This window comes from Trichomonas vaginalis, chromosome III (genome assembly GCF_026262505.1).
Source record: "Trichomonas vaginalis G3 chromosome III, whole genome shotgun sequence".
NCBI lineage: Eukaryota > Parabasalia > Trichomonadida > Trichomonadidae > Trichomonas > Trichomonas vaginalis.
The window spans coordinates 386,130-402,827 of NC_067205.1; the positions used below are offsets into that span (position 1 = coordinate 386,130).

A 16,698-nucleotide genomic window follows, 5' to 3' on the forward strand; every position below is an offset into this window, starting at 1 on the left:
TGAAAGGTGTTAGTTTACGACAAAATAAACAATTAACACCTAAAAATTATTTGGATATAATAAATGATAAAGTGATATTTGATGGTCAGAATATTAATTTACAACTTAAAAACGGGTCAATGACTCGCTTAACAATTGGTAAGACTGCATTAACAGGAGCACACACTAAGGCTGTATGTTGTGAAAATGGATGTTGTATGCCATTTATTTAATGAAATGCCACAGAAGAAAAAGGAACCACAGAATGAGACAAAGAGGTGGGCACCCTTAAAACATTTATTTTATTTTTATATAAATGGATAACACAGATTTAAAAATTTTAATTGATGATTTAGTATTTAATCAAAATTTTCTTGATTATTATGATTTAAAAGCATATCTCCAAAAATATAATAAAAATATAACGGGTGATGATATGGAATATTATTATTCGTATTATAAAAATGAATTTTTGAAATATCATGATAAAATAATTTCTAAAATTAAAGACAAAATTAAAAATAATGAATATGCAAAGGGAAAAACTAAATCACAGCTTAAACAGTTGAAAGATTTCAAAAATAAAGTATTAACAGAAGAAGATATTGATGAATTATATAAATTATATAATCCCGAGCCGCAAAAGCCAAAGGAACAAAAACCAAAGGTACAAAACGCCCAGGTCCTTCAGACCATAAATGATGCACAAGCTTTAATTTATGATTCATTAGTTAAACCATATTCAGCCCGACTTTTAAATGAAGATCAACTTTTGGAATTCATCCTTCAACATAAACTCGAAGCGGGAAAGTATATCAAACCTTTATATACAGCATATTTAAAACAAATGAATAGAATACATCCAGAATTAATGAAAGGAGGAATGAAATCCAAAATCAAAGCAGATAAAATTAAACCACTTACAACACCAAAACCTCCAACGACAGTAGTACCTCCTCCTTCAGTTAATCCTTCATCATTCACTTTATTATATCCATTTCAAACATTAAAGAAGCAAAAAGATTTTAAAAAGGATTTCAAGATATTAAATAAACCAATTGACCCAAAAATTCAACCATTAAAGGAAAAATTTAGTCGCCCTTCATTTGCTCCATATCCATATTCATACGAAATCGATCATCTGGAATATTCAAAAGGAAAAGTTACTTATTTATTTGCCATTAACATTAACACTAGATATTTATATTGCATTCCGGTGAAAGGGAAAACAGAACAGGAAACAAGAAGAGCTATACAATACTTACTAGATCATGAAAGAGTAGATAATATAAGGGGTGATGGTGATAAAGGATTTCAGGCAGCTATGGCTCATTATTTCCCACAAATTAATTTTTACTTTTCATCCTCTCCATATACGTTTCATAATAAAATAGTTGATGCGTAATGAGAACTCTTAGAGATGCGTTAGGGTTAACGGTCAGATATACTGGGATGGAAATCATGACTCCATCATACAGCAGTTAGTATATTATTACAATAATACATGGCATAGAACTATAAACATGAAACCAGTGGAAATGAAAAATGATATTTCAAAAGAATGGGAATATATTAGAAAGCAAATGGAAAGGTTAAATGATGTTAAACGTGAACAAATTAATTCGGGGCTCATGAATTTTAAACAAGTTTTAATTCATCTCGATTATGGAAAAACTGATAAATCAATGACAAAAAGAAGACGAAGATTTGACACAATAGCTGAATTTGTTAGATATATTAACGGCAATGCATTAGTTGAAGTTGACAATAAATTAATAGAAATTCCGATTTATTTTATTACTCCATTATATTTAAATAATATTTAATTTTTTTATTTCGTAAGAAAATGAGTGACAACAAAGCAGTCAAGAGTCCAGACAATGAATATAAAAAGAAACTAAACAGAATTAAATCAAAAATATGCTATTACAAAAAGAAGTCGCAATGCAGTGGGGTTGAAAATGATAAAGAAATAATCGAAAAATTAGAAACTTATCGTTCAATCCTTAAACTGAGTGAAGCAAAAATAAAAGAATTTAATAGAATAAATAAATTGATTGGAAGAGATGAATTTAATAAAGATGAATTTTTAAACTCAATCCAAATTTAATTTTTATTCCTCTTCGACAACATCTCTCTTTCCATCATTACTGCATAACCACATTTTCTCAATTTTAGTGGTTTGTTATTTTTAACATGTTCTTGCATCATTTTTATCATTTCCTCCCTTGTTATGATTCGTGGTAAATTTTGAGCTTGTGGGGTATTCATTTATGATAAAAATAAAAATTTAAATTATGCCGTTCTAAAGTTTGTGACAACATGACATTTTGACAACAGTCACGGAAATGATTTGTCATGACTTCATCGTAATGAGTGTAAATGACCCAAAAATAATGTTTTCATTAATGGTTTCAGGTCATTCAATAATTAATTATTTTTGAAGAACTGAAGGTGTCACTATGTCACTCAGTGTCACTCGGTTATTTAACTTCTCTGAAAAAATGAGACAACATGACATTTTGACAACACAGCAGGATTAATGAGGAAGGCATTTATGAATTATTTTTGAAGAACTGAAGGTGTCACTATGTCACTCAGTGTCACTCGGTTATTTAACTTCTCTGAAAAAATGAGACAACATGACATTTTGACAACACAGCAGGATTAATGAGGAAGGCATTTATGAATTATTTTTGAAGAACTGAAGGTGTCACTATGTCACTCAGTGTCACTCGGTTATTTAACTTCTCTGAAAAAATGAGACAACATGACATTTTGACAACACAGCAGGATTAATGCAAAAATAAATTCAAATCATACTTTATAAAGCTAGACCTTCAGGTCTCGCCGCTTAGCGGCTCATTTACAGGTATTTCATCGTCAGTAAATGAATCCTCATTATCGTTTGGTTCAACCTGTTTATATAATCCTTTCATTTCTTCTTTCAAAACATAACACCATGTTTGTTTACCATCTATTCTTCTCTGTTTCTTATCACATTTATCTTTAATGCTCATTTGAAAGTTTTTGTCTTTCATGTCTGATGGTTTGCAGAATAGAGCATTTTTACATGTCATACCTGCACACAATTCATCATAATGTGTATTTATCCATACATCTAAAGGATTTGTTGATAACTCGATTAAATCTTGTTTGGCTTCAGTCATCGGTATGATTCGTACATTAAATGATGAAAGGTCGTAATTGATAAAATATGTTAAAAGGTTATCATAAAATTCCTTAGTGCATGAATCCATTAAATTCTTGAAGTAATCAAATTGACCCTTAAATTTACCATTAACTCTTAAAACTACGTATCTTCTGTCTCCAACTTCAATTTTGACAGGGTAAACGTTATTAGTTACGAAAATGAAATTGGCAACATTCTGAGCAGTTCTTCTGGGTTGATTCTTTTCATTAATTCTAATCTCATTATCCGTTATAATTGATTTCAAAGCGTTGAAGTTTGCGAGTCTATCTTCACCACATTCTTGAGTTCATTAAGTACAAGAAACATTTTATTCTCAACTACTGAATTGAAATTACCCGTTAGCTCACTTATTTCAGTAATGTTTTTACATGAATAACCAGCGAGAAGTTCAGAAATAATGTCTGTAAATCTGTTTTTACCTGTTCCCTGAAGTCCTTTCAAAATAATTGCTGTTTCATTCTTGATTCCAGGATGTTGAATCATTGATGCAATCCAGCCGAGAAGGTATTTATACACTTCATCGTTATTATCACAAATGGCTTCTTTAATGAAATTCATAAACATTTCAATTTTTGAGTAATCTGGTTTTTCGAGAACGTTGTATTTATAACCTTGAACGTTGAGAAAACATCTGGAGAATCAGATTTAAAGCAAACACCCTTAACGGTTAATGAAGACAATTGATTTAGTAGTACATCCCATGCTGTTATGGTTTTACCTTCTTCTTTAAATATTTAATCATTTTGAGTGACTCTTTCATGTTTGATTGAAGAACGAATGATATTTGATTCATTTTGTCGTGTATGTTGTAATCTTTCTGAATGAAGTATTTGTTTCCAATCTACAAAACGGATTACACGTGATAAATCCTCAATTACTTCAGAACTGTTTTTTATACTGATGATTTTCAGCCTTGCGTCTAATATCTGTTATCAAAAACGAGTCATCAAGTTTGATATCAAATGTTATTTTTGGCTTACGTAATAAAGGCAAAACATATTCATCATAATATTCCTTTTGATATAGTTTTAGAATCTTCACTAAAACAAATGGAGAAGTCATTAAATGTGCATATCTACTACGTGCTTTTTCAAAATTACTTTTTGCATTTTCTGTTAAGCTGCAAAAGTTATAAACGTTATCGTATGCTTCATTAATTAAATGATTAGGTAACGAATTAATAGCTTGAAACAGTGTGAATATATGTAACTTCTTTTTCTAAATTCATATTTCCACCGTCATTATGTACTTCAAAATCACTAATACCATCAACTATGCTCTGGGCAAGTTTATCGTCAATGTTTACATCTTTGTTTTCATTCATGATAGTCTTTATTTCTTCGTTCTTCTGTTCAACTCTTACCTTAATATTCAAATCATTTAATATATCATTCACTGTTCTGGTTATGGTCGAGTCGTAACTTCCACGAATGAATGAGTATGTTTTGATTGGTTCTGTTGCATTCTTGCGAACTCTTGAATCAGCCATAACTACTAAAGAACGCTTTTGAATCATCCATAGAAGTCATTATATCAATAATCGTAATCATTGCAGGAATAGCATTTAATCATTCTGTTCGAGGTTGAATAGAAGAAATTAGTGTTGCAATAAATGTGAAGACCTCCTGAAGCGGTTTTAACGATAACATCTTTATCCGAAAGTTTTGATAAAATGTTTTTCTAACTGTTTCTTTAAGTTCATCATTGTATGATTTATTGATATCAACATCTATAATCGTTAAATTTGATTTTTATTTACTAATAAAGCCATACCAGTTTTCCTTCCTCTTCCTCCATCGTGTTTGAGGTAGTTATGTAAATCAATCTTGTTTTCACCAATTCTTTCGTTGAGGGTTTTAGTTTCTGCCACAACTAATTCCTCAGCTAATGAATCAATAACTTTTTCATCAGAAACGATATAGTTGCTGTTGTTGTTTGTTGCTGTCATTTATCTAGGAATAAAAAAATAAAAATAATTTTAAAACTAACTTTATTTTTGGGCTGCATCAAATTTCCTGTGTTGTTGTCAAAATGTCATGTTGTCTCATTTTTTCATAGAAGTTAAATAACCGAGTGACACTGAGTGACATAGTGACACCTTCAGTTCTTCAAAAATAATTAATTATTGAATAACCTGAAAACATTTACGTAAACATTAATATATAAAATTCATGAAAACATTAATATATAAAATTCATGAAAACATTTATGAAACCATTAACGTAAACATAAACGTAAACATTTATTTCCTGTGTTGTTGTCAAAATGTCATGTTGTCTCATTTTTTCATAGAAGTTAAATAACCGAGTGACACTGAGTGACATAGTGACACCTTCAGTTCTTCAAAAATAATTAATTATTGAATAACTGGGAAATAAATTTACGTCAAATATGCAATTTATAAAATCTTATGTCGACAGGCTACGTAGCACAGTGGTCTAAGGTGGTGTTATGGGGGGTTAGGGTCTGTGGTTCGAACCGCGACGGCGCCGTATTTTCTTATTTTCTTTGTTTGTCTTGTTTGTCGTGAATAAAAAGTGTCATAAAAGTGCTCTATCTTCCACGGGAATAAATAAAAAATTTACTTTATTTCTTCTTTATTTCTTCTTTATTTCTTTGTTCCCGTGGAAGAAGGGTTTTGCTGTTTTTCTCAGCCGAAATCAATGATTTTTTCATTTTTGGAATCCTTAGCTTTGAACAAAAATATATTTTAGGTGAAGAGGTGAGATTTCACCTGTTTTTTCACCTAATTTTTCGCCCCAGTTTTTTCACAAGCGTTTTACATGGTAAACGTTATTTTTTAAATTTTGTGAAAACTCAACGGTTTGACACATGCCCTAAAAATTATTTTACTCAGAATTTTGTTGCTGAATTCAATAAAAATATATTTTAGGTGAAGCGGTGAGATTTCACCTGTTTTTTCACCTAATTTTTCACCTAATTTTTCACAAGCGTTTTACATGAATTGTACGATGTATATTTGAAATCCTAAACAATTTCGTAGCTTCTATTTCTTCTTTTAGTACATCGAATGTTTTAACAATACCGAAAGTCTCTTTATACTTCTTCTTGACGTCAGATAGAAGGAAATCGTCAGCAGTTGGATAATTTTTGTTCAGAAATGTCAACATGTCCATTTATTTTCTGCTGGTTTTTCTGCTTCTTTCTTTAAATCTGCATAGTCGTTTCTCTTCTATTCTTTCTATCTCTTTGACGGAGTAGTTATATCTCCTCATTGCTGCCTTACATTTTGAACATTGCGGGTTCATTTTTGCGTTATACATTGAAATTTGACCTGCTAAAACAACTAAGGCGTCAATTGCTCTCTTCATCTCAAACATAGCGGGTCTTAGTTGTTCGTTCCATACTTTGCCTCTTCTATCTTTATCTCTTATTTCCCAAACACATTCAGCAACTAATGAAACAAAGTTATCGTAGGTCTTAAATTCTTCAGATTTATATATGTCAGAAACATTCTTATAAACCATGTCGCAATCTTTGTCCATAACTTTATGGTTGCAATGAAAACCAAGGAATTCATAATTTACTTTACGTATGAACTTCTTTATTTCTACTGAGTCAGTTTGTTTGACTTCAATTCGTCGAATTCAGGAATAGTTAGTTTTTTGTTGTTGGATTTCAGGTAGTTTAGGTATAATGGTCAATAATGTCCTGCATTTCATAAAGATACTGTTCATTTGTTTCATCTTTCGCACTACAGTCTAAATTACTTGTTAAAAGTTCTTGCTTTATCTTCTGGATTTTTGTTTCGAAAGTATATGAAGAAGGAATGAAGCTTTTCATCTCTACTAACATAGATGTTGGATTCATGACTAACGAGTTTGGTGCTGTAGTTGTGGACAGAGTCCCGCCGTTCGCGGCTTGTATTGCTGTTGTGCCGATTGTTGAAATCATATCTTTACATACAAAATAAAAAAAAAAAATAAAAATAAAACTAACTTTATTTTTTATTTCGGGAAAATTCATGAAAATTCCTGAGGTGAAAAATTAGGTGAAAAAACAGGTGAAATCTCACCGCTTCACCTAAACATTATTTTTGGATCATTTACGCTCATTACGAAGAAATCATGACAAAACATTTACGATGAAGAAATCATGACAAATCATTTACGAAGAAGTTTCGACAAAACATTTACGATGAAGTCATGACAAAGCATATACGTTCATTACGATGAAGAAGTCTTGACAAAACATTTACGTTCATGTTTGACAAAACATTTACGATGAAGTCATGACAAAGCATATACGTTCATTACGATGAAGAAGTCTTGACAAAACATTTACGTTCATGTTTGACAAAACATTTACGAAGAAGTCATGACAAAGCATATACGTTCATTACGATGAAGAAGTCTTGACAAAACATTTACGTTCATGTTTGACAAAACATTTACGAAGAAATCATGACAAAGCATATACGATGAAGAAATCATGACAAATCATTTACGAAGAAGTTTCGACAAAACATTTACGATGAAGTCATGACAAAGCATATACGTTCATTACGATGAAGAAGTCTTGACAAAACATTTACGTTCATGTTTGACAAAACATTTACGAAGAAGTCATGAAAATTCCTGAGGTGAAAAATTAGGTGAAAAAACAGGTGAAATCTCACCGCTTCACCTAAACATTATTTTTGGATCATTTACGCTCATTACGAAGAAATCATGACAAAACATTTACGATGAAGAAATCATGACAAATCATTTACGCTCATGTTTGACAAAGAATATACATTCATTACGATGAAGAAGTCATGACAAAGAAACGATGAATGATCATGACAAAACATTAACGTAAACATTTATTTCCTGTGTTGTTGTCAAAATGTCATGTTGTCACATTTTTTCAGAGAAGTTAAATGACCTGGTGACCTGGTGACCTGGTGACACATGGTGACATAGTGACACCTTCAGGTTATTCAATAATTAATTATTTTTGAATGACCTGAAAACATTAACGTAACCATTAACGTAACCATTAACGTAACCATTAACGTAACCATTTATTTCTGCAGTTCATCCATTACTTCATTACCTAATTAATTACAGACATAAAATATATTTAGTTCATTCATTGAACTCTATACCATGCAAATACAGTCATAAATGGTGGCATATAATCTTTACTTTGTCCCGTTGTTTGTGTATATCCTGAAACGCGATGTGTATGGTTTCCTCCTCCCTCAGTGTTACTCCAGTAACAATTTATAGCAAACTTAACGTCGTCTTTAACATCATATCCTTTACCTTTTGTCATTCCTGACCAATCCCAATATCTATGCTTATGCCAACCTGCTTGAGATGTACTTAAATCTATGTAGTGACTGTGTGCAGGTAAATTTTCACCTGAAATCGTTTTACTTCCTCCTGTTTCCTTTGAAGAGTTTGCACAATACAAAAACCTGTCAACTATTTGTTCCCATGCACCAACACCAAACATTACTTGAGGACCTCTTGCATCCATAGATGTATAAATAGAACCCACTGGGTTCATTAAATCAAACATATGAGATAATATAGGATTGTCTCTTTTGAACTTAAAATATAGTGTAACTATTTCGGGTTTCTTCTGGTTTGTGTCAGAATATTTTTTATAATATAATCTTATGTTTTCAGGGTATGTAAAATCTTGACTATAATATTTATTTTTGTCATCTATATAATAATATACTATTCTCGTTTTTTCTATTGCATTATATCTTTTATATCTATAATAATCTAAATATAATGTTTGCTTTTGTTCATCTACATGCGGCGTTCTGACATCATCTCCATAGTCGAAATAATACGGTGCTGGAGCTACGTTAGACAATGTCATATCTGTCATTTCATAAACTCTTAAATATTTCTTTTGTTCGTCTCCATATAAGTTTAAGTAACAGTTGTTGTCTAATGGAACTTTAACTTGTGTGTCATCATTCTTTATATAACTTACATACATTTCATTGTTATTTTTCGGAATGAGTTTACACCGCATACCATTTTTTAAGGAATGTACCAATTGCCCTCTAAAATATTTATTTTCTTCATAGACGGAAAAGTCACCAGCAATAGTTTCAATATTTTTAGTTGTTCCTATCAAACTTTGGTATATTTCATCCACATATTCCTTATCTGCCTTCTTCTCTAACTCATCGTTGACATATGTTTTATCCGCTTTAAGGTCTAAACATTCTGAAACCCACCCCGTATCAGCTTTAGTTTTTAAAATCTTTGATGTCCATTCATGATACCATCCAACCATTTCTTTAATTTCATTATCTTTTTCATTCACATATTCCTTATCTGCCTTCTTCATTAATTCACTAGCCACAAGTCCCTTATCTGCTTTCTCCTCTAACTCACTGTTGACATATTCCTTATCTGCTTTCTTCATTAATTCACTAGTCACATATTCCTTATCTGCCTTCTTCATTAATTCACTAGCCACAAGTCCCTTATCTGCTTTCTCCTCTAACTCACTATCCACGTATTCCTTATCTGCTTTCTTCATTATGTCATTTAGGAAACCTTTTATGAATTCCTCATTTAAATTAAATCTTCCAATCTTCAAAACTTTAGGAAATGCATTTAATGCGTAATATCTTTGTTCTTCTGGTGGAATTGATGTTATATCATCCGTTATTCCTTTAATTTTTGAATTCATAAATAAAATTTCTTTTATATTTGATATCACTGCACCACCTTTGCAAACGAATTCGAAATGGTCATTTTTCAATACTATCTCCAAATCTCCATATTTCAACATTTGCGTTTGTTCTGCCGTCTTTGAATTATATGCATATATGGCGTATGTAATGGTCTGTGCCTTAAGTTGTTGTGGTTGCTGTTGTTTAATCATTTATTATGATTTAAAAATAAATATTTAATCTGTTATCTCATCAGCTATTTTTTCTATTTGAAATTGCCATAATATTTCATTCATGAATTCTAAATCACAATCAAATAGGTCGGTTATTCTAAATTTAATATTTGATAAATCTTTTGAATGAAGAATAAATGAATTCCCGGATAATTGAAACGGATATGATAAAGAAAATGTGTTTAAGTTGATGGATAAAATGTTTTGTATTGATGGGTAAGAGTTAGGGTCTAATGTTTGATGTGAAAATCTCATTGGGGTATTAACTTTATCACATTTGATTAAAATGAAATTGGAACCAGTGTCAGAATACAAAACATCCCCAACATCTTTTTCAAAATTTAATATCCCCAACAATGAACGAAGATGAGGAGTACAAAATTTAATTTTCAGCGGAAATTTAATAAGGTTATTTATTTCATCAAGTTCAAAAAGTTTATCGGGTTTTGATTTAAAATTTTCTTCATACCATACGATAAATGATTCATTTAAATAACTTAAAATCATGTTAATATCCCATTTCGTTATCACATTATTTATATACATATCATACGTTTTTTCAAGGTCATCTTTAATAAATGATATATAATCTGAAGGGTCTAAAAGAATGGGATTAAATTTACCACTCACAGAAACGAGAGTAACATTATAAATTCCGCTAACTGTTAAATTTAATTCACAGTTATTATTCGAAATAATATTGATAATTGACATTTTTTATTACGATTAAAAATATGGTAAAGCGTTATTTTCCAGTGATAAATAAAACTAGAATAAGATTACCTCAAGAATTCATAAATTCAACGAATAAGAAATTCATTCATGTTATAAATTTTAGTGTTTTCAGAAAATATGAGTCAATGTCATATTCATCATCGGGTTATATTTCACTTCATTCAAATTTAGTTCAATCAAACCCATATAATGACCATTTCATAAGATTTTCAGATGGTATTAAAAATGTAATTGATAGATTAAAATATGAACAGATTGACAATATCGAATTTTTGGAATTTTGGTTTAAATATCCCGATGGAAAAAAGATTGAAGTTAAAGATAAAGCTGATACTATAACAAAAACAATTACAATGACCGATCCAGATAGTGGGGAACAAAAAGAAATAAAACAAACGATAGAAACTGGTGAAAGGTCAATTATTATTGATTATGATTCAAAGGATTATTATTCAATAATGTTAATGCTTGAATATTAAATAGCCTTAACAAAGAATTTTTCAAGTGATATTTTATATTCATCAACTATTTTATTATAAATATCATTATATGTTAAATGAAGTTCAGTTGTTGTTCCATTCTTTGATATCTTAATTGTGCTAATATCCTTTATAGGATTTATTTTTGCAACTGTTCCGCAGCATGAAACCTCATCATCTATGAAAAATTGAATCTTAACGTCTGAATCTTGAACATCACAAAGAATGGCGATAATGTGAATTAATGATTCATAAGGTAAAATAATTAAACCGGATTGATCAATTAAATTTATTATTGAATCATAATTATTAATTATTATATCACGGTAAATTTTCATTAATTCAGAATTAATGTCTATTTTATATGGCGTATTGCGACTGTAATCGTAGATTCCTGGTTCTCGATGTTTGATGAAAGAGGTGGGGGGTATGTTGGATATGTGGGAATTTCAACGGGTTCTTTACCGGGTTCAGATAAAATGATTGGGTCTTCATTCTCCTCATTCTTTGGTAAGTCACGAGTTAATAAATTTGGTTGAGTTGCTGACTTTGTTAATTCAGGGCTAACATTAACTTTAACATTTTGAATAATTCGTGATTTATCATCATTTACGTTATAACCAACCGTAATCTCTGCTTTTGCGTTTGTGTTCTTTTGACTTGTGAAACGTCTTCTCATTTATAATTGAATAAAAAAAGAAAAATATATTTAAAGTTTTATTTAGTTGTTACGGTAATATCCCAAGGTTCATCATTGTTTGCTTATACTTTCTTTGTAACTGCACCAATTATGTTATTGATATTGCTTTGAGTTTCTTCCAGTCTTATTTTATCATTTACAATATCTTTAATCATTTCATTACATGCATTCTTAAAACCAACTGATTTTTCTAATTTACGTCTATCACTTTCTTTAATTAAATCAAAGTTATAACCTTGTTGAGAATAAAGTGGTTTCTTTATCAATTCCTTGAACGCTTCTGAAAGTGAAGATGAAGAAATTCTTGCCACTTGAATTGGTTTAAATTCTGCTTTCATTGCTTCTTTCTGTTCATTGAACACTGGATCGAATAAAGCAACTTTAAAGAATTTCTTAGCTGGAATTTCAGGTCTCAAATTTGTATATTGACCATCAAACTGATTAACATATCGTGGTAATCCATCCGGTCCCTCTTCAATAGCGTTTAATTCTTCATTGAAATAAGAATATGGATTATGACGGTATGAATTAATTGACCATGTTCACCTTCTCCAATGTATTGTTTAACAGCTTTTCCATTTTCATCAAATTGCATAGGATAACATTCATTATATGCTTTACGTTTAGGATAATCAGATATAGTTAATTTATACCCATTTATGACTTTAATATTACCTTGACCATCAGTAACGAAAACTTCATTTATACCATCAGGTTTTCCATTTGGACCTGTAATGTCTGCTTCGTGTGCTTCCCAATTTGGACCATGACGTTTGGCATATGCTTGAGCTTCTGGTAATGTTAAAACGTTTCTCATTTGTTTAACATCTTTTTGAAGACCAGCAACAATATGAACTAATTCTTTCATTCCGTCTGGAACTTTCATAGTTCTATTATATGCACCCCTTTTGTTTGTCCCTTGTTTTAATGGAACCTGTAAAAGATTTGCTATTTCTGTCATGTTTAATTATAAATAAAAAATAAAAATTAATTATAAAAAGTTAATCAAATTTAACACTCCTTTATTTAAATCAACTATTATTTTTCCATGTTCACCTAATTGCTGATATTGTGTGTAAAGTTCATTAATGCTCATTGGTAAATTCACTTGATAAAGCATAACGTTCAACTGTTGACGACTAAACCCACTGAAAATGAAAAGGTTGATAGATTTGATTTAATGTTTGTGCTTAATGCTTTGAAGTATTGAACAGCCATGAAGAATGAACACTGAATGTGTCGACATTGAGTTAATAACTGATTAAAATATGATTTCTCATTTGTTATTAGTTTTGATTTCACGCATCATCTAGAAAAATTAGTGAATGCAAAAATTCTTATCAAAATTTGAAATGAAAGTGTTTCAAATAATTCATCCCGTTGTTTATCAATAATTTTATCCTCTAATCCTTGCTTCTTGATTGTATTATATAATTCTTTATACATTAAAAAGTTTTTTAAATAATCTTCTGCTTCTTCTTGTGATAAATAAATAATTGGAATTTTGATTAAATGCTTTAAAGATTCAAATGTATTATCTGAAGGTGAACCTGAACGGTTGATATAAATTAACACATGTGAATGGGGGGAAGTGTTAGCAATAATGATAATTTGTTTTAATATCGTTAATGTTTTACCTTTATTTTGTTTACCAATTGCTGCAGTGATTGAATTTAAGTAACATTCAGAATATGGAATTTTCATTAATTTTTCCTTAGATAGAGCATTTCTATTATCACTCAATGCTTCATTAATCATATCATCTACGTATGTATTATATACTCCCGCTAATTCTTCATAAGGAGTGGATGAATTTAAATCCATTTAATCAAAAATAAATTTATAATTTTAAACATTTCTATTCATCAATATTTCATCATATGAACTTCTATACTGCGGTGGTGTACCTGTTGGATGATATTTCAAACCTTCATCCGGTGTCCATGTCCAATATGTAGTCCTAGTAAACCAAACCTGAGGAGGATTTGTCACTTTGAACAGTAAGTGTCATTTTCACCCTGAATGATTGGATAAGCTTTCACTTGTACTGTAACTTGTGAGTTGAAAGTTTCTAATCCATCAAAGAATATACCCGCTCCATCACGTTGAACTGGAATAGTGCATAAGAATGAAGTTTGGTCTTTCCATGTTCTAGCTAATGGTGTGCCATCATCATCATTCAGTGGTCTAGTTAATGAGTCCTCGTATTCTTCTGTGCATTCATTCACTCCATCTAAATCAGAAGCTTGAAGCATACGTGTAAAGAATATGTCACCCACTGTGGTCATCGCTTGATCGGGGAAGTTTCTGGAATCTATAGTGACCTGAAGACCTCGAAGCATTGGATTTTCTAAAACTGTTCTTTGCATTGCATTCTTCGGAAATGCTAACACAACATCTGAACATTATGAAGAGCGTATGAGAAATCTGAGCTGATACCTTCAGGAGTGATGCAACCTCCATTTAGTGAACGAACGTCAATATGTTGAGCTGGAATCATGAATGGATCTTCCTTACTAAATAAACGTGGTATTGCTTTAACTGATTCTTCAATTAAACCGTATCCTGGTGTAATGCATTTATCCTCTAAAACTTCCATCTTTGTGCATGAAATAATAACGTCATCAACTGTTGCGTCAGCAGATGTAGCGGCTAAGCCTGTAATTAATTTGGCAGGAAGTCCGATTTGTTGGAATTTGCGATCATATTTATAAACATGATTCATAATCTTTTCATAATTTTCATCAGTTATCTTTTCATAAACATAATTTTGTAAATCAGCAACTCTTAACGGGTCAACCTGACAAAATACTAAAGTATCCTGAAAACATAATATTTAAGAATGATTTCACCAAATGATTTAGGATAATCATCGAACGCCTGAAATGCTAACAAATCATTTACCGGAATAATCATATCAAAAGTGACATCAACTTCATCATTTGCTTTCTTGAAAACTTCTGAAGGGTCAATATATTTACCACATACTGAGTTATCATATTTTTGAACATTATTATATAACGAATGAACAAACTTTTTAACTTTCCTTTCTGATTTTGGTTTATATGTTGCAAATGCAAAAGATTCACGGGCGCATCCATCTGAAGATAACCGGCATCACCTCTTTCAGTTTCTACTTCTAATTGTTTAAAGCTTTGATTTGATGATTTGTAACCAACGAATAAACGCATGCATTTAAAAGCGGCATCACATGTGAAAGCTTTATTTGAAACTAGAGTTGCTTTAACTTTGCGTTTAATATATGTGTCACCAATTGGTTCACATCATGAGCCGGATTTGTAATTCTTAAATGAGTTTGTTTATCATCAAAATATGGAGCATCAGAGTCATAGCATGAACTTTCAAGTTCTCTATAATATCTTCTTCCATCATTCTTTGCGAATATTCCATTTATCTTTTCGAATGAATGAAACACATTTCCATTAATCGGTTTGGTGTTTGGCACTAAATAGTTAGTCGTCATTTATTAATAAATAAAAAATCAAAATTAAAAGATGAAAATGAATTTTTAATTTTAATGAAATAATCAACTATGGCTGCAGGATTCTTTAAGAAACTGTGGGATAAAGTAAAAAGAGGAGCGCATAAAGTTTGGGAAACAATGAAGAAAGGAGCAAATTGGATATTTAAGAATAAAGAAGCAATTAGTGACGTTGCTGAATCAATAACACCAAAAGCTGCCCCAATAAGAGAAATTTTAAATAAAGGAGAAAAAGTTTATCAAAGACTTCAACCGATACTAAGATAAAAATAATATTTATTTATTTTTCCACTATCTACCCCCTATTTTATTAAGTATTCCTTCAGCTATTCCACCAATTGCGTTACCTGCTTGTGCTCCCATCGCCGGATTACCTGCTTTAGTACCTAATACTCCACCTATGATAGTTCCTGCCGTTTTCGCTACTGGTGCCAAAAAGTTTGCAACGGGTTTAATAATATTTTTATGAACCCAACCTGCAGCTTTCTTAATTCCATCCCATAATTTTTTAAAGAATCCTGCCGCCATTTCTGATTTAATATTAATTAAAAAAATATATTTCATCACTTATATTCTAATTTTTATTTAATGATAAATGAAACCGATTTTAAAAATAAATGAAATAAAGGAGGAAGAAATAAATGAAAGTGAAAATGTTCAACAAAAAATAAACGTTGTTAAACCAATTACTGAAATAAAGGAGGAAGAAATAAATGAAAGTGAAAATGTTCAACAAAAAATAAACGTTGTTAAACCAATTACTGAAATAAAAATTTTTTCATCTGTTGAAGAATTTAATGACTATTATGCTAATAATAAAAAATTATTTGAAGAATTGACAACATGTAAATTGAATAAAATGTTTAAAGTTGATGGATTCAAAATTTCAAAAATAAAAGGAGTGGTTAGTTTGAAATCTATTCCTCAATCAAGAATCACCTCATTAATGAAAATAGATGATTTAACAAAAAGAATAGAAATTATTGAAGAGCGAATGAATCAAATAATTGATTTCATAAATCATGACTCGTTGAGCCCGGGTCCTTAAAGCCCAGGACTTAAAGTCCATCACTGAGTTCAAGGTTATATTCATCAAATATTTCATTATTAAATGCAACTTCTGCTAGTTTATTTTTTTTTCAATACGATCATTTGAAAGTCTATCGTTTAATTTTTTCTGAAGTTTAACCCATTCAGGATT

General features: G+C 30.5%; 3 protein-coding genes and 2 pseudogenes across 5 annotated transcripts, besides 1 other annotated feature; 1 reads left to right on the forward strand and 4 right to left on the reverse strand.

Moving 5' to 3' along the window:
* Nucleotides 1-14,417: part of a mobile genetic element that runs on past the window's edge.
* TVAGG3_0613950 lies at nucleotides 3,623-4,682 on the reverse strand (annotated as a pseudogene). Its single transcript has one exon. A coding segment is annotated over exon 1 (1,060 nt).
* Nucleotides 6,139-6,699, reverse strand: TVAGG3_0613960 (annotated as a pseudogene). The gene has a single exon. A coding segment is annotated over exon 1 (561 nt).
* TVAGG3_0613970 (phage tail repeat-like family) lies at nucleotides 8,291-10,060 on the reverse strand (the record flags this gene model as incomplete). The annotated part of the gene is made up of 1 exon (XM_051240115.1): nucleotides 8,291-10,060. One exon carries the CDS (start codon nucleotides 10,058-10,060, stop codon nucleotides 8,291-8,293), a length of 1,770 nt encoding a protein of 589 aa, XP_051086702.1.
* A 1,131-nt stretch (nucleotides 14,418-15,548) lies between the features above and the next one.
* Nucleotides 15,549-15,764, forward strand: TVAGG3_0613980 (uncharacterized protein; the record flags this gene model as incomplete). The annotated part of the gene is made up of 1 exon (XM_001321275.1): nucleotides 15,549-15,764. One exon carries the CDS (start codon nucleotides 15,549-15,551, stop codon nucleotides 15,762-15,764), a length of 216 nt encoding a protein of 71 aa, XP_001321310.1.
* A 24-nt stretch (nucleotides 15,765-15,788) lies between these two features.
* On the reverse strand, nucleotides 15,789-16,025 carry TVAGG3_0613990 (N-acetylmuramoyl-l-alanine amidase family; the record flags this gene model as incomplete). The annotated part of the gene is made up of 1 exon (XM_051240116.1): nucleotides 15,789-16,025. One exon carries the CDS (start codon nucleotides 16,023-16,025, stop codon nucleotides 15,789-15,791), a length of 237 nt encoding a protein of 78 aa, XP_051086703.1.
* Between the last annotated feature and the right edge of the window lie 673 nt (nucleotides 16,026-16,698).